Source organism: Dermacentor andersoni, chromosome 3 (genome assembly GCF_023375885.2).
Source record: "Dermacentor andersoni chromosome 3, qqDerAnde1_hic_scaffold, whole genome shotgun sequence".
NCBI classification, from domain to species: Eukaryota; Metazoa; Arthropoda; class Arachnida; order Ixodida; family Ixodidae; genus Dermacentor; species Dermacentor andersoni.
The window spans coordinates 29,200,638-29,218,470 of NC_092816.1; the positions used below are offsets into that span (position 1 = coordinate 29,200,638).

The 17,833-nt window shown below is 48.0% G+C and overlaps 1 protein-coding gene across 2 annotated transcripts in view; it reads right to left on the reverse strand.

The window, feature by feature from the left end:
- Positions 1–441: 441 nt before the first annotated feature.
- The window catches only part of LOC126518297 (uncharacterized), a 34,783-nt gene continuing 17,391 nt past the window's right edge, over positions 442–17,833 (reverse strand). Inside the window, exons 1-4 of one of the 2 annotated variants that reach the window (XM_050168144.3) lie at positions 14,921–15,251; positions 8,938–11,802; positions 3,798–3,984; positions 442–2,862 (exon numbers count right to left, since the gene is read on the reverse strand). In XM_050168144.3, coding sequence (XP_050024101.2) covers positions 2,665–2,862; positions 3,798–3,984; positions 8,938–11,606 — 3,054 coding nt within the window. In that variant the 5' untranslated portion in view covers positions 11,607–11,802; positions 14,921–15,251 and the 3' untranslated portion in view covers positions 442–2,664. Of the gene's footprint in view, positions 2,863–3,797; positions 3,985–8,937; positions 11,803–14,920; positions 15,252–17,833 lie in introns of those variants that run through there. The other variant, XM_072287114.1, reaches the window with a different exon arrangement.

Consider the following 17,833-nt stretch of genomic DNA (forward strand, 5'->3'; position numbering starts at 1 on the left):
GGTTTCAGTCTATAGTAGTAAGTGTGGGGGTTTGCTCGATTTACAACACATGCTGTGGCGCTGCTTGGCGTTGGCCGGTGATGGTTCTCGAGGTGAACAGTGGTGGCAGCGGATGCTGCACAGTGAAGTGCTGGCGGACCAACTCAGGGCTGTCCAGAGGGCCCGTGTGATGGCAGAGGGGCTCGGCCTCTCTGTACCGACGTGGGAGCGGCCCGCATCAGTCCCAGACTGATCCCTCAGGACCTAAATAAAGTTCTTCATACCATACCATACAGCCTCCACTGTTACGCAACACTGGAGACTGTGACCTTCTTTCCTCCTCTTTCAATCCCCTTTCCCACTTCCCAGTGGAGGGTAGCCTACCTGGCTCATGAATTTTGGTAGGAGCTTTGGAGACAGAGTTCTCTTCGAAGGGCACTGAAGAGTGACACTAAAGCTACCTTTCCTTTTTTTTTTTAAGAGTTTGCTCCTAAACGGCAGTGTCGTTACGTCAGTGGAGAGTCACGGATATCGAGTTCTCTTCAGGTTCAGAACGGAGAAAGGTCCCTGTACTTCGGGTGCTTGGGTGGTTTATTGGTGTTTCCTAAATAAGTGTTCTAGGACTTCGAGTTGCGTTGTTGGTTCGTTTATAATGCAATGAAATCTCTGTTTATCAAAAAACGGTTAACCAGTACCGAAAAGGCACTCTCAAAATTCGTGATGTCACGGGGTGCTGTTAAAGAAACTTCCAAGATGGCGACGCCGATCGCCCCACTTCTTTCGTTCTAGCGTCTTTTTCAGACTTTCAAAGTAATCGTTGATAGTAAGATTTCTACTATTCCTTAAACTTAGTTCACTGATCCAGCTTATCTTAATCTATCTGTTTAGTGTCTCTTAAGCGGGGTGAATCGGGGAGTTGACCAAAACAAAAGTTACTGAGCATCACGCTGACGGGTGCAGACACCAAATCATAGGCATGATTTGAGGCCTGTGCTCGAACATTGTTTAAGCATTGCGGACGGCATCCGTTTGAATTAATGCTGTCCTTTGCACGGTGACCTCCAGCTACGTAGGACTCGCCAAGGACGTCCTGAAATGCCGAGGGACAAATGCATGCCTCGGAGCTGGTCTTGTAGTTTCTTTCACCTGTAAGGGAAAAGCTCGCACGTGTGATGGTTCAGTCAGCCTGCCCGGTAGGAAATGGAACGTATTTGTTTATTGAAAACTTCCGAAACACCAACAAACAAGATGCATAGTTGATCACAGTAATTAGTATAGCACGGCCGCTGTACGAAAAGGCACACTGTGCGTCCTCATCTGCAGAAGCATAATTGTTGAGTCAAGACAGTGTGTCACTCCACTTCCATCTACACCACTGGACCAAAATGAGGCATACCTGACATGCGCTTAACACAAATATTTACACCGTGCTGTCAGTCGCCAAAATAAAATGGCTGCCATTAGGTTACAGCGGCAATTTTGCGTGGCGTGTAGTGCGTATACGTCTGAATCCGCAGTGGCATTAGCCGTACAGTATAGCGCCCCACGACGTTATTATAAAAGCATGTCACGCAAAATTCCATAGCATGTTAAAAACAACAGCGAAGAAGTCTGTGTAAACTTTCGTCGCAGCCGAGCACGTGTGTGTTTGCGCTTGCGACAACAACGACGACGACTTTCCTATAGCGCTGTTGAACTATACAGGCCTGGAAAGAACTCCCGGCTAAACACAAAGTTTTCCGTTGGTACGCTGCGAAAGGGGCCCGTAATGGCAAAAAAAGCTGTTACACCAGAATAGTTCCTGAGTAGTTGCTATAGGTAATCGAAGTGTTGGCCAATCGAAGTGTTGGCCAAGCGAAAAGCTTTGTGAAATCAGTGCCTGGCTCATTTATGTTAGCCACGTGGCAGCGCTAGCTTGACCCGCTTTTAGTCTGGAAGGCGAAGCACTTCGTAGTAGTAGTACAGCTATCTGGATGCCCAACACAGGTCGACAAAATGGCGAATTGGACACGTCGGTGTGGATTCACTGTTAGGAAAGCGCGAAGAGGAAAGGCGCTTTCTATCAATTAACTGAAGGGGTTTTATTGGAGACTGACATATAAATATGAAGCACAACGCCTGCGCATGCCAAATGACCATAACTTGTCAGCGGTGCAGACGAAGATGGAATTACATTACAATTTGTCTGCCATTCCCCAGAACAGGCGAAGCTATATGTCACCATATATGTGGTGCATCCCGGAAGCTAGGCTCACACACGTATTTTTGTTAATTCTCTTCAATGAAAAAAAAATTGCCTCGACGGTTTCTTGGTTTCGTCCAACCTTGGAGGCAGCCTCGCGCGATCTCTACGATGTAGATACAAATAGGAAGTTGACGTTCCCTTTCAGAGAATTGCATTGTTGCATTAGGCGCTCAATCACGCATTGACCCGTCCCTAACAAAACTTTTCCGTTGATAGAAATGTGCTCATCCTGCGTTCTTCTCTGTCGTCTTTGTCCCTCCGAACTTTTCTAGCAATGTATACCAACACTGATCCTCTGCGCCGCGTACATTGTGCATTCGCCTGTATACCTGCAGGTTCTCGACACTGTGGATCGTGTATGACTTGCATATACATCTATATGCGCCCTACGTACGCAGCTTTCGCGTTTCGCAAGTTCAAAGGCGCTCGTCGCTGGCGGCTCATTGGTTCGCTGTTCGTGCCGACTGCGTGGAGCGCACGGAAGCCAAGCTAGCCTGGCTGGTGACCGTCGAGACGGAGCTGACGGAGCTAGAAGTGCTGAGCTTGGCTCGGGCTCCTCGGCGCACGTTGCAGAACAGCGCCCTGAACAGGTGGTACGTCTTCCGGTTGCACACGAACGCGTAGAACAGGAACAGGCCCTGAAAGTGCCGCAGGGCGAAAGGTGTGCGGCGGTCAGCTCGCCGTATAACACAATCACCGCGAATGAGGCCGCAAACAGGCGCATATATGAAAGGCGAAAGGGGGGAGGTAAAATAGGAGGTCGGAATTAACTTATCCGGAAATCATTCCTGCGCTAATATTTCTGACCACAGCGATACTTGCGAGCTATGGCCAGAAAGTCGCAGCGCACATATAGCCCTGCGTGCTCCCGAGGGACGCCGATATTGATAAGATGCATGTAAGCGTGTATTGACAAACACGTTCACAAAACTAGCAAAATACTAATACCTGTCATTGGGACTCCTACAAAGGCGCTCTGCAGGAGCTGGAAGAGGCAGCTCGTGTAAATCGCGCAGCCTACGTCGTTCCCCTATCACTCTTCAAGCGGCAGCACGCCAGGCTATAAATGCGCTGCTCTTTCATGCGCGGCACGTTTAACGGAAATGCAGTCCTACAATCGCGGCGCGTGAGCTGGCATGAGACGTGCTTTTAAAGCTAAGCTTTCTTTGCGAAGTTAACACTTACAGAGTTGCTTAATTATCTTGACTAATTACAGGATTAAACAGAACACACACAAAAAAAAGATAGTGTGACTTGCTCCATGCAATATAACCAACAACATTCATTTCGTCGCGCCCTTCTAAGAACACCATCAGACCCCCTTCCCCATCCCCTCGTAGTCCTCCCGTGGTTTATTACTTACATCTTGTAAACAGAACGTAAGGAGTGATCGGGAGCTAGTTCCGTACACATTCAAAGTGGTGACAGCTGGTATTTAGCGATCCTGTCCTATATTTACGTATTGGGAATATTGAAGGTACACATATAATGTATCGCTGTGTTGATTGACTTTAATTCGTTTAGCTCACATGAATGCGAGCGAAGTCACTGACCAGCGCCGTGCATATATTACCTGCAGCGTGTTGCACACGATGAACAGGTAGGTGAATGCTGTCCTCGCAGCTTCTGAGCTGCGCACGAAAGCCGCGACGAAGCCGAACACCCAGGTCAGGCCCATGCCGGTCGCCATGCGCACGTACGTGGCCGCCGTTGCCGGACCCTTGTCGCTATGGCGACGCAGGATGGTGCCCGGTTTCTGCCTGCACCAATACGCGCCAGGGGGGGTGGGGGGGCAAGTGCAAGTTGAGCAGCGTTTAATATTTCTGAGAGTTGGTACATGCTTCTAAGTGAACGGGAAACATAAAAAAGACGCTGCCGCTAGGGAGAAGTTGGACTGGATGAGCGCTGGACTTAAATTGTCAGTCGTACTAGTAAGTCCAGCGCTCGTCATGTCCGCTTCTTCCCTTCTGTACGTGTCTTTTTCGCCGGTTTTTTGTTCATTTAACGAAAACATGACTCGGTGGAGCGTATGCTCTTTTTTATTGCGACAGCAATTATATGGATACTCCAGACGCACTTCTGCCACCGTCGTTGTCGTCGGTGTCGCCGTGATGTTCCGTATAAAGTCCAAGGGCAATAACGTCGCCGCGCGTCGTATGCTTCATATGCGAGTGTAAGCGTGCGATGGTTAGCCGAAGATGGCGGCTCGATCTCGCCCCCGCAAGGGAGGAAAGCGGGGAGAAAGCGCGTCGTCTTCCGTCGCGCGCAAGACACCGGGTGGAGTGAGGGGGCGAGGAGGGGGGTTCTACTCCACCGGTTGCTGCGTATGGCGCAGCCGCGCGCGGCCGCCCGGGCCCTATCTCGAGAGCGATCTGCAATGGGGAAAGTTGCCCGAGTGCTCATAGCTTCGTGTGCGCTGTGTTTTCGCCCCTTCGTTCGCGTTAAAGCGAGAGCACGAAGCTCAATTCACTCACTGCCGCTGCCGCGCTTCCTCACTCCAGCGTTTTGACAGCGAGTTTCCTCGCTCATCGAGTGAGATGTAGTCATGTATGCTTGCGAGCATGTGAAATCATGCTTGTTTAGTTAGTAAGCGAATGTTTTACAAGTTTGTACGGCTGGTAAGGCTACTATCCTTACTTCGTGTAGCTGTCTGCTAATTCGCTATCACAATCGATGCTTCGACTCTTGGGCGAAACTGCGACTTCTTGTTTAGCAGGGCGAGCCGCAGCATGTGACGTTGCAATATCTCTAGGATCGGCAGTCTTTACAAACCACAATAAATTCCTTAACAGAACACGTGTCACGCAATGGTATCAGGATCGTCCGACCAAAGTCACCACCTATGGTTGCAGTGTCGTCTGGATCAACCCAGTCAACTCAGCCAGACAGCCGCCCACGCAATGTGCGAGGCCACTGCGGGAGAAAGCTTTGGCTTGCACCAAACAAATGCGACTCGCATTCAGTGAGGACACCCCATATCGCTTGTCGCGAGACAAGGCAGTCCGAAATCTACAGACGTGCAAATGGGCATTCTCTATGAATGACTCTTTGAAGTGGCGAGCGCTTTCGGTGGGGAAATTAAAACGTTTAGTGCGGAAAAGAAGTCATGCTGACCTGCAGGTGCAGGGCGAGCCGGTCGGGGGATCGCACGCTCCTAGCGTCAGCTCGCGAATGGTGCAACTTCTGAAGTTGCAACAATCCCGACGTGCCAGAGCTGGCGCGCTTCCGCTTGGATTTCACTTCACGCAATGCTTAGACGATCGAGGCTTACGGTGTCATTGCAGCAAAAATGTGCAGCACGGGGCGCATGCACACTACAGTTAAGATATTAATCATCATCATCATCATCATCATCATCAACTCTAGAGGAGTAGAAGTCTGAGCAGCCGCGGATTGTCTTGCTGCTCATTTTTCAATCTTATATAAAGCTTCAGGCTTAAACGCTGGTGTCTATCAGCAGCATACAACGGTTCCTACATCTAGTGCTGTGTTTGATGAAAATCTCATCGATGATTACGTTAAACGCTTAATGCCTTCCCTGTCCCGCGGCCCTGATGGCATCCCCTCCGCAATTCTAACAGCTTACGGCAGTATATTTGCCCCAGTATTTACATATATATTTAACAACTTTCTGAGTACTTCAGCTTTCCCTCGCATGTAGGAAACTGCTCGTGTTTTTTCTGTATTTAAGTCTGGCTGTAACACCTATGTTTTGAATTGTCGCCCGATTTCTCTTCTCTGCACCATGTCTAAGATTTTTGAGCTTGCTATGAACAACACATTGTATTTCACTGTAAAGAACTAATTGACTCCGAATCAGCATGGCTTTGTCACAGGCCGCTACACTATCACAAATATCTCGCAAGTGTCATGACACATATCTTCGCGCCGGTACTTCAAAGGGGGCAAGTTGACACAATTTATTGTGATCTCAGCAAAGCTTTTGACGTAGTTAACCACTCACTGCTTCCCGACGTGGGACTAGCCGGGTGCGCGACGAGTTCGCGTCCTCGCCGGACCTACAATAAAGTTTATTCACTCACTCACTCACTCTGATCAGGCTTACACACTTTGGTGTTGACTCGTCAATTGTAAATATTTTGCGCAGTTATCGTTTTGGTAGACCATGTTATGTTAACGTCAATGGCCAAACGTCTTCGTTTTACATGTTAACTAACGGCGTCCCTCAAGGATAAGTACTAGTACCACTCCTTTCTTTGATTTTATTGCGATAGCAATTATATGGACACTTCAGGCGCATTTTGCCGTCGCCGCCGCCGAGTCCAAGAGCGATAAAATCGTCGCGCACCGTATGCTGTATGTGCGAGCGAAAGCGCGCGAGGGTGAGGGGAACGCTGGCCGGAAGCGTGCCCCTCTCCTGTCGCGCACGAGGCAGCGGGGTCAGGCGAGGGAGGAGGGCATTCTTCGGCGGCTGCTAGGGTGCCTCGATGTCCTCCTCGCCCACCGCTCCGTTCAGAGTGGAGACAACCGCGGCGTCAACTACGGCGTTTGGCACGCGATTGGAGGACGCCGTGGGGACGCGTTGCCGGCGCTCGTATGTCTTGAAAGCGTTATTGAAAGCGACCTGCGACGTGGCCAAAGTGCGCGCCCACGCGGGCTTGATCTTCAAAGTGATCTGCCATGCTTGCAGAGTGCGCGTAGTGCCGCTAGCGTGGTATGCGCTGTGCTTTCGACGTTTGGTTCGCGTTGAAGCAGAGGCAGGAAGGTCTATTCGATCACTGCTGCTGCCGCGATTCCTCACTCCAGCATTTTGATAGCGAGTTTCCGCGCTCATGGAGCGAGATGTATTTATCTTTACCTGTACGCACGTGACACCATGCTTGTCAATTTAGGTAAAACACGTTGGCGGGCTAGTTGGTTTGAATCTATGATAGAATGAGTAAGCGCGACTGAACAAGGGTGTAAAAAAAAAGCAGACACACAAAGACAGCGCTGTCTTTGTGTGTCTGTTTCTTCCTAGGTCCTTGTTCAGTCACGCTTACATATTCTGTGAGTTATGATGATCTTCATATTTTTCATAACTCGCTGTCATTGTTCTTTTCCGAGCTTTGCGTTGTTATGTCATGCTTTCACATATTGTTTAACTGCCATTCTCCTCCTATTTTTTCTTTTGTATTTACCTTGCGCCTTGTATGGGCACTCTACTTTTCAAGATAGTTCTTATATATTAATTGTTTTTTCTCCCTTATATTCCCCTGTCGTTTTTTTTTCCTTCTAATGTATACATGTGCCACCACTTAGACCTCATGGTTGTTCCTGGGCACGGTAAATAAATTATTGATTGATTGATTGATTGATTGATTGATTATTCCGCCGTGAGAGAGACAGATAAAGCTTTATTTGCCGAGTGGATCACAGCGCTATTGCAAGGGTGAAATGTACTAGAATATGCTAGGCAAGAGGCAATAGGTTCCCCTATTGCTTATTGCACTGATCGCTTCAGTATTGCAAGCAGTAAAGTTGATCCGGTTTGTAGAAAAACCGACAATAACTTTCTCGTTTCCTACATATGAAATTATTTTGGGAGCAGTTAGAATAACTGTGTGAGTTCATTTCTTCAACTGACTGTATCTTGTAGCTCCCCAGAGTGGCATTTGCATACTCGTGCGTGATAAAAAAAAAAAAATATGGGGTTTTACGTGCCAAAACCACTTTCTGATTATGAGGCCCGCCGTAGTGGAGGACTCCGGAAATTTCGACCACCTGGGGTTCTTTAACGTGCACCTAAATCTAAGTACACGGGTGTTTTCGCATTTCGCCCCCATCGAAATGCGGCCGCCGTGGCCGGGATTCGATCCCGCGACCTCGTGCTCAGCAGCCTAACACCATAGCCACTGAGCAACCACGGCGGGTTACTCGTGCGTGTTATCTATCAATTGAATTTTTATGTGTTTCAAGATTATGTTTGCTGCAGTTATATCGCAGCTTTCGCTGTGTCAGGAACTATATATTGCTGCCTCGAATTTGATTAATGCAAGATAATCTCAAATTTATTTAGGCAAGAACAAAGAACGTATACCATCGCTTAATGAGGCTAGCTCATCAAACCTCTGAGAACGCTTACAGATTTGCTTCAGCTTTGATATTCCTGCTTTGCGGCGCATAGCCAGCTTTTGGCCCCTTGTGCCTCAAGCCAAAAGTGAGTGGTCATAAAGTTAGAGTCAGCGTTTCTATCCGAGTATTGAGCATCTGCGCACTTCGCCAAAAGTATACAGAGGGCATAGCTCATGTGACCTCAGCTTACTCGGTTCGCAAAGTCTAAGATCTCGGAGTCCATGATCCGATCCCAGTAGCGATGCCCTCTTGCTGCATCCCCAAATTGCCTAGTCAAATTTATTTCAAAAGGCATGGTGCAGTTTTCGGTATACTTGGTAGGAGCATACTACAGCAGGATACCCCAGTTTTTATGAAAAGCTGATTCAGCAGTGAGTGAACAGATCGCACGTGAACAATTTTCTGTAGTGGCACGAGTATCACTACAGGAGAATTGTCACACGGTGTACTACACAAACAAGTTTTGATCCCTCGCACACACGGTGACTTTATTACTTTTGAAGATGAGGGCCGGTCATTAAGTCAGAATCTCATCGAAGGGTGTAGCGAACATGCCCGGGAATATGCAGCATATTATGGACCATAACACGATCTACGTTACGACATGTGCGTATACGCAATGAACAGGGCATGCTTACCTGGCTACGCTATGCACGGAGTAGACGGTCATGACGTAGAAGACAAAGTTCAGCAGCAGAAGCACCGCCACGGGCACGGCGAAAAAGGCCAGCGCCGACAGTTTGTTCACGATCCAACAGACGCCGAACAATCCATACGACGGGGACAGCAGGGTATCGAAGTAGTCCAGTGCCAAGCATGTGCCCACGATAGCGAGCGGCGTGCCGAAGGCGTACAGCATGTAGAACGGCAGGTGACGGGAAACCTTGCGTGTGCCGCCCATGGAGCTGCCACTCGTCCTGAACGTCTTGTAAAGGTCGTAAGCTAGGACGTTCATCCAGAAGAAGGAGTTGATGACCGTGTAGTGGCAGACGATGGCCGCCGCTCTACAGGCTGCGCCCTGCACGGACTGCCGCTGGCTCAGCAGGAAAGTCAGTTGCATGACGAAGAGCGAGCCGGTCAGAAAGATGATGTTCCATCCCGGAAGATTGCGAAGCTCGGCGAACAGCGAGTAAGTGGTTAGCACGAGCACGAGGCACAGCAGCGATATGGCGCTCAGCACGAGACTGATGAGGGCCATGATTGGTCCGTCGAACAGCTGGCCACGGATTCTGAGCTCCTGTCGCAGTTCGTCCAAGCAGAGGCACACCTTTCCGTAGGGCATGAGCTGGTAGTGGCGGCACGTGATGGAAAGAGAGCCAGGTCCGGCGTAGAGCATGAGCGTGTTGTTCTCGAATATCTTCACCTGTGTCGTGTTGAAGTCGACGCAGGGGCACGACTTGGGAAGTCCCGTTCCGCGGTCGCACACTACCACGATGCTGTTAGTGGTCACAGGCGATTTCTGGTCGCCGGTGACTCGGATAAGCACGTTGGCCACGAAGTCTCCCGTCTTGAAGACTCGACCAGTCTTGTTCACGTACACTTTGCCGATGCCCGTGCCGTTCTCGGTTCTGGGCAAGAACACGAATTCGTCGTTCCAGTACTCGCGCCATATGCCGCCGTCCTGTTCGCCGCACCAGTCGTCGAGGACAAGCGGCTTCGACAGCACGCTACTCACCGCTGCCGTCGTATTCAGTTCTTTGAGCAGAATCGAGTTAACACTGAAGCTTCCCGCTAGGGAATCGATGATCGAGCTTACTGAAGGTTCGAGATCTTCTTTCGTGGGTTCGTAAAGGTCGAAGTGCGTAATCAAAGTCGCTGGCGAACCGCTGCTATTAGCAGGGTCTGGTACGTCGCCGTCTTCATGCGCGTAGTCGCCCTCTTCAATAACTAACACGCTGTCCGAGTTTTCTAGGTATTGGTGCACTTTTTCGGGGTCCCACAATATGGTGACGGCCATATTTTTAATTCTGTCATTAGATATGTTGTAGTATTCAACAAAACTGCTGGTGAGGGAATGCTTTAAGTCCTCCATGCGTACGTCACTGGAACGATCAAGACTGATATTCATGACGACCGTAATGCGGCTGTAGTTGGCGCTCCTGACTTTGAACAGCGACGCGTTAGTGACATTGTTTTCTACACTGTCATGAGGTTTCTGTATGCACTTCGAATTCACCAACGTGAACTGTGTACCACAATACAGTTGCCGGCAAAGTTCGGCGAAAGGATCCCAAATGAACCCATCCTTGCATCGCTGCTCATTGAGCATCATTGTTTCTTTGCTTTCCGAAGAGAACCTGTATTTCTCCACTCCGTCTAAACCAAAGTTAAGGACAATTGAAAAAGCCGAAGGAATGTCGTCCGTGGCTTCGTGGCTCTTCTCTCTGGTGTCCTGGAAAAGCGAGCTCGCCATTTCCTTTTGACTATAGGTCGCCACGCCGCCAGGACAGCGAAGGTCCGGCACGTCGCCGTTGCAGAGCGCGCAGTAGGCGTTCTTGTAGAGCTTCCGCTTCCGGTTAGGCGTCTGGAACGACCTCACGGGACCCTGGAATGCCGCGCACAAGCCTTCCAGGTTCCGCTCGCCAAACACCGTATTCCTCATTTTGCACGTGCCAACGGCCTGCACGCAGGTCCTGACAAAGTAGCGCGTCGAATGGTTGCCGCTTTCTGCTTCCGTATCGTCCAGTAGAGCCAGCGGCACGGCATTTGTCGCGCCGTTGCAACGAGCGCGCGCGTCATTCGCGTAGACGATGCCGTCTTCGCCCAAAACCTTTACGTCGTCTTCCTCGTCGTCGCTGTTGAGGTCTTCGCCGTCGGGACACGTGGACACGTAGTAGAAGGACTGGTCCAGCGGAAAATCGGTTTCGTACACGCAAGGAGGGCGCAGTGATGGCTGGTCGACAGCCAAGGGCTCCAGCGAGCAGTGCCTTTGGACGTCGACGCAGCAGTCACCGTATTTCACGCAAGACGGGTCACAGTGGCACGTATACTCCTCCTCGTCCGAGGGATCTCCGCAGCGGTTCTTGCACGAGTCGGTTAGCGGACACCTCGGCGGGAAAAACCCGCTGCCGCTGTCTTTACCGACGCCAGTATTGTTCGGCTTCTGAGGTAGAATATAAGAGTCACCTTGATGGATCTTGGCGGGCTCTCCGACGTCCTTGCTTAGTCCGCTGGCGTAACAGACAGTAGAAGCACCCCAGGTCGGCCATGTCACTATCACGACGAGGGCGATCAGTAGTGGCGTCGAAGAAACACCCGAGACAAGCGCCTCCCCCAAGGTGGCCAATGATGGTGGTTTTCTCCGCATCTCCTGTCTGTACTGCGATGAAGGGCACTGTATCTTCCTCGAGCGGTGTCAAGATGATCCGGGAAACGTTCCAGATGAGACATTTGCCGCAGCGGTAGATCGCCGTCCACTGCCTACCCCTTTATAAAAAGTCCCTAGGTCGAAGCCCGGGGTCTCACGAGGGCGGATCTTCGTTAGTGGCTGTCCGGAGCATAGCCTTGAAAAGTAAAGAAATCGCCATGATTAGAACACGGGTTGTATCTACTTGTCATCCTAAAGCTGGCTCTTACCAGCTCTTAGCAGTCACGTGCCGTAGCCCGAGCGTATAGATACAGTAGTGTGACTCGTTTGAAATAAGCGCCTTACGTGAGTCGAGGAGCTCTGTGTAGCTCTGTGGGCTGGGCTCTCCGTTCAGCGAGTGGTGCTCCTGCTAGAAGTGCATCGAAGCGGGCACCGCAGTGCTCTTTGGCTTATCAGCGACCGTGGCAGGTGGTCGCAGAAACTGAGGCGTGAAGGCCTTAATGCTGCCACTCGACTTACTGCAGCGGGAGTGGAGAGGCGCGAGGTATCAATTTATGCACCCTTGATAACAGAGCGTGTTACGTGCTCCAGTTTTGTGTCTTTTGTGGGCTCTCCAGCGCGACAAAGCATTTTAGCGCCTGAGTAGGTCGCAGTATATGTGCTAGTCGGAAGGGAGAGGATGGGCACATGTAAGGACAGGGTAACCTTGAAATGCGCGCTCCCGTGGGCCCCGGACAAAAACTTGTATCTTTTCTTTCTGTTTGCTTGCTTTGAGTCTTGAGTACGATCATAAAAGCCTACAGTACGAAAACTAATCTGGTCTGGGACGAATACGGCACAATCACACATAAAGGAACCAAGCACAACCAAAAACGAAAATTTTACAGAAAACTGAATATGTAGTCATGTGCGCGAAAGATCCTTGAGAAAAATTTCTGGTGGTTTGTCTTTTAGTGTTATTCTTCGCGCTAGTCTTTAAATTGTGCCGTCTTCTTTACTTATGCAGTAGGTTGTTAGCTGTTCGGCTCTGGTAACATTTTTTAAAGCTCTAGTGATAAAAAAAAACAACGCTCTTAAACTTACATTTTCTTTTCAAAGAGGCGCACACATTCACAATACGAGAAGAAAAACGACATGCAAATAAATGACATGAATGTTGTTATGTTGGAATTTGTACTTCTTTCTTTTTGTTTGTACCAATTAAGTCGCAGAAAATGCTGGAGTATGATGTTTGCAGAGTTCGTGTAAGGATTGTGAATCGAACGCAAACTGTGACTTTGTTGCATGACAATAAACGCTCTGAATGTGCGCACAAAGCCCTTTGAAAGATGCTGAATCACGGCTGCATCGCGCGTTATTAGTTCTTTCTCTCCGCGTGTTTCGTGCTTTCCTGCATGGCTCGTTTTTCTTTAACCGGACGACCAGTTTCTCTGAGAATGTGCCAGTTGCTCGTTTGAACCCGACGCCGCCACTCTACTTGCCGGTTTTCCGTTTCTGCTTATACCGGTGCTCTATACGCTGCATGGCAAGCTCTCAGTCGGGTGTTCACGCATAGCAGATAGCTATGCCGCAAACGAATTCATTTCTAATTCCTTAAGCTTTCCTAAATACCTTAAAGGGTCATGAATTCTTTTATCGCCTATACACTTCCACATATTGCTGTCTTGTTCGTAGACTATTAATATACCTTACGAATAGACTAATTGCAACAACAGCAGTGGGGTTTTAAAACTGGCCCAAGATTTGTACAAAGCTGTTTATTAATTTCAATCGTGCGAAGTTCGTGCTCGGCGCATCGCCGCTTTATTTTGTTTTCGTTAAGTTCGTGTTCTTGCATACAGTACGTTCTACGCGCGCGCGCACACACACACACGCACACACGCACACACACACACACACACACACGCACACACACAAAAAAGCGGCCCCCCTACTTCCCTGTCTATTCTGGGTGGAGTTTTTTTCTTTCTTGCTTATGGTGGCAATCTTATTACGGGCACAAATTGTCCCTCTCTCTTTCGGTATCTCAGACTGTCCGAATAATGCGCTTTTTTTGCTTTCTAATATTATCATTATCTGGCGGGGTAATTTTCCTGAGATGACGCACTCCTAAAATGGCCGCCGATGCGCCAGGCTTGCCGATAATGCTAGCATTGAAGGTTGTGGTATAACAGTTTTAAACAGGGATAAGGTGCCTCAGAAACGCTGCCCAACGTTTCGGTAGGAGGACCAATCTTCGTCAAAGGCGGCCTTGTCATCCTCGGCTGGTCAGTTTTAACAAGTTAACAGAGTGACGTCACGTGCGGTCTTCGTCTGCTGACTGTAAAGGGAGAGACGGCTTTTACAGCCAGCCGCCATCGTCCGAATGTGACGTAACTCTACTAACCTGCTAAAACCAACCTGTCGAAGATGACAAGGCCGCCTTTGACGACGATAGGTCCTCCTATCGAAACGTTGGCCAGCGTTTCTGAGGCACTTTATCCATCTTTATAACCTTTATACTACAGTGTGCTACTCCATCTGCCAGCCCTCTCCTTGATCGATTTAGCATTGAAGGTTGAGTTTTAAATTCCAGCGTTGTTCTACATCGCAATCTAGTCGTGTTATTGCCTCGTTGCAACCAGATATGACAGATAATATTCGGCTTGACATCGTATATTCCACCCAACACCTGATGAATAAAAATTCGTGGCTGAATATGTACTTACGCAGCAGCGCACTTTAAGTGGGAAAGCCTAACTGGTAAGTAGAGCACGTTTCTACGCAGCACTATAGCACTAGACGATCAGTAAGCAAACAAACTCGTATAAGCGAATAGGAAGTCAATATTCTTTTTTTTTTTTTATTTTGCGAAGCGCGTTTGTACACGTTAGACACACGTATTTTCGTGACCTCACTGCTTCGTTGGCTCCTATTACAGTCAGTGATGACGCAAAAACTTATATAAGCGTGACAGAAAAAATAAACAAAAATTAGAAGACGCTTATGTTACTTTTCTTTCTCCTTCTCTGTCACGAAGCGCTCTCGATTATGATTTCCAAACCCTCTAATGGAGATTTGTGGGTTGAATAGCGGGGAGGAGGAGAGGGAGAAGAGGTTTGGCTTCCTAGAGATAACGCACCTGTTCAATGAAGACGCAACGCGGTGCAATGCTAATCGAAAAGCATGCAAGTTACGTGACAGTGACAAAAAAAAAAAGAAACTGAACATGCAAAGAAATCGTGATAGTCGCCAGTATCAGGAAAGCAAAACGCGCTTTGAGGTTTTGTCAAGCTTCGCGAGACGTACGCATCGGAAATAAGTAACCAACCAACCTGATCGAAGGTTCCTCAACTGGGCGCAATTCGGGGGAGACGAGATTACGGGCCGGCCGAAAGCAGTGTAATCCGCACTGGAAAGACCACGGTTGACGCTCTGTAAACCGCGCAGGCTATCGAGGCGTGATGTATCGAGGCAGTCCGCTTTGTCCTCTGTCAAGAAGGCGCGAGAGGATACTATCCCACGACGCATTCCCTGTCAGCTGTGAGCGTTCCCAGACCGCGCTCGCTTGCGTATCGACGTCGCGTGCAGGAGCTCGTTCGGCGTTTGTCGAGTGCCGACGTGTGCGCGCGACTGGAGTGGAAGTCGCGTGATTGTTTTTGCGAAACCAAGCATTGACTACCTATACCGGCGCGCCGAGAGAAAGAACTGGAGAACTGGTGTTCCCGGTTTTTTATAATGAGATTATCATTTTTGTACTAACCCCGTTTTGGTGTGGCGCTGTATAATTGCTATGACGTGACAGCTTGGTCCACTGGGTACGTGCCCATTATTGGCCAATGCCTCAAAAATGGACTTGCGCCCGAACGGACCAGCAGGCTAACAGCATTCAGTGGCGCTGGGTTTCTGCCACAGAATATGTGCCTCCAGTGATCTCCAGGAGTGCGGATTTTTGGGCTAGTTGGTTCGTTGCATCAATTGAAGTTATAGCGCTGGATCTTGACACGGACATGAAAGACGACAGGACGTGCGCTATCAGGACGAGCGCACGTTCTGTCGTCTTTCATGTCCGTGTCAAGATCCAGCTTCAATTGATACTCCAGTGAACGTTTTGGTCCACTGAGTATGTGCCGCCGGATACGTGCTGGGTATGTGTTGTGGCCATTCTTGGACAATGCCACAGAATGGGTGCGTACCCGAATAGACAAACAGGGCAACAGGCAAGAAGTGAAGGAGTGGGCAACCGGAGCAGTTGAGCGTGGGAAAAGAATTGAGCAAACTGGGACTTGAGAGTGCATTTGGCGAGATTGGTTCTACTTGCCTCTTGTCCTGCTTGAGCCGGCACTGAGCGAGGAGCGTTAGGAGGAAGCCTTAGCTCGGGCCCAACTGCGACGCAGCCTATTCAAATACATGCAAAACGCAAAAACGTTTTTCTGAGATAACCCCTAGACTGATCTTAATGATAGTTGTTGCATTTGAGAGAGAAGGCTAAATTCTAGTTACTGTTAGAAACGGAATTTCGATTTATGGCCTGAAATTCGTTAAATGAATTTTAAAGAATTTGCAAGTTCGAAAAGAATAGGCACACGAAGGTTATAAACTAATAACTTTGCAGTAAGAACAGATATCGTGGTTCTGTAAACGGCATCCATTAGATCATTCAAAGTGGACAAATTCGATATGTCAACTTATATTTTACATGAATTTGTTACGTTCTGAACAAAGCTTCTGCAAAAGCTGTATTTCCATATTATTGAATTTTTCTTAGATCCATGTGTAACATATCAATTTCGTCCGCTTTAGATGAACTATCAGATGCAATCCACAGAATTGTGATATAATTTTTCCTTGCTGAGTTACAGAGTTGTAAACTTTATAGTTTCGTTTTCTGAGAATTTTCGATTTCTGCCAATTTTTCATAAAAAATTGACGGCCTAAATAAAAAGTTAGAAATCAACAGTCACTATATTTTAAGTTTTTTTTAATGCAACAAACCTCGTCACATTTGGTGCAGTCGTTACCGAGAAAAGCGAATTTTCTTTTTACACTTCTTTAGGTAGGAACACCCGAGCTAAACGTAATAGTTCTAATAGTTCTAAACGTAATATTTTGTAGCAATTGCTACCATTGGGTGGATGTCTCGTTTTGCATTTATTAATTACTTCCCTCCACCTTGCGGCTTTCCGCAGAACTATTACGTCAAACTCTTGCCTCTGCTCCGAGTTGTTGACAAATTCGACTTCGCCCTGCCATCTGCTAGCCGCCTGGTTAGCTCAGACGGTAGAGCGGCTGCCCCGGAAATGCGGTGGTCCCGGATTCGAGTCCAGAACTAGGACGAACTTTTCTTCGACTGTGAGGCTTTTATTTCGAGGCTTTTATTTTATTTTTATTTTTTTATTCTAGTGACTAATGGAAGCGGAATTTCGCTCTTGGCCTGAAGTTTGTTACAAATATATTCAAAAATTGGAAAGTTTGATAAGGATAGAAGCCTGAAGTTTACAGATTAATAGCTCTGCACCAAGAACAGATATCGCGGTTCTGTAAACGGCATCATTAGATCATTGAAAGCGGACAAATTCGATATGTCATTTTACATCTTGCGTGAATTTGTTACGTTGTGTACGAAGGTTCTGGAAAAGCTGTATTTCCATATTGCTATATTTTTTAGATTCATGAGTAACCTATCAATTTTGTTCGCTTTAGATGTACAATTATATGCAGTTCACAGAATTATGGTATAATTTTTCATTGCTGAGTTACAAAGCTAATTACAAAGCTAGGTAATTACCATCGTACAGCGAGTGTAACACAAATGAAGACTACACTGAACCTACCTTCGCTGTTAACCCGCATGAAACATTCACGGCTATGCTTATTTCATAAGATTTACTACCAGAACGCAGCGCTTCAGTCGCCATGAATTCATCCAGCACCATTCAACACCTCACGTAGCGATCATACGCATAAGGTACATGTGCCTCGCTCTAACACACTAACACATTCGCAATCATGTTTACCGAAAACATGCAACGAATGGAATGGTCTGCCAGCATCTATCGTTAGTATAAGTAATCCTGTTCAATTTAGAAATGCTTTAGTTAACTACATCTAAATCATGAAACTTGCGTTCAATATATCATGTGACTTTTTATTGTATAAATACTATATTTGCAACTTAACTATGTATATGTATTGACCTATAAGTCCTACCTTGTGTATTGAAAAGTGTAGCATGAAGTTTCTATGGT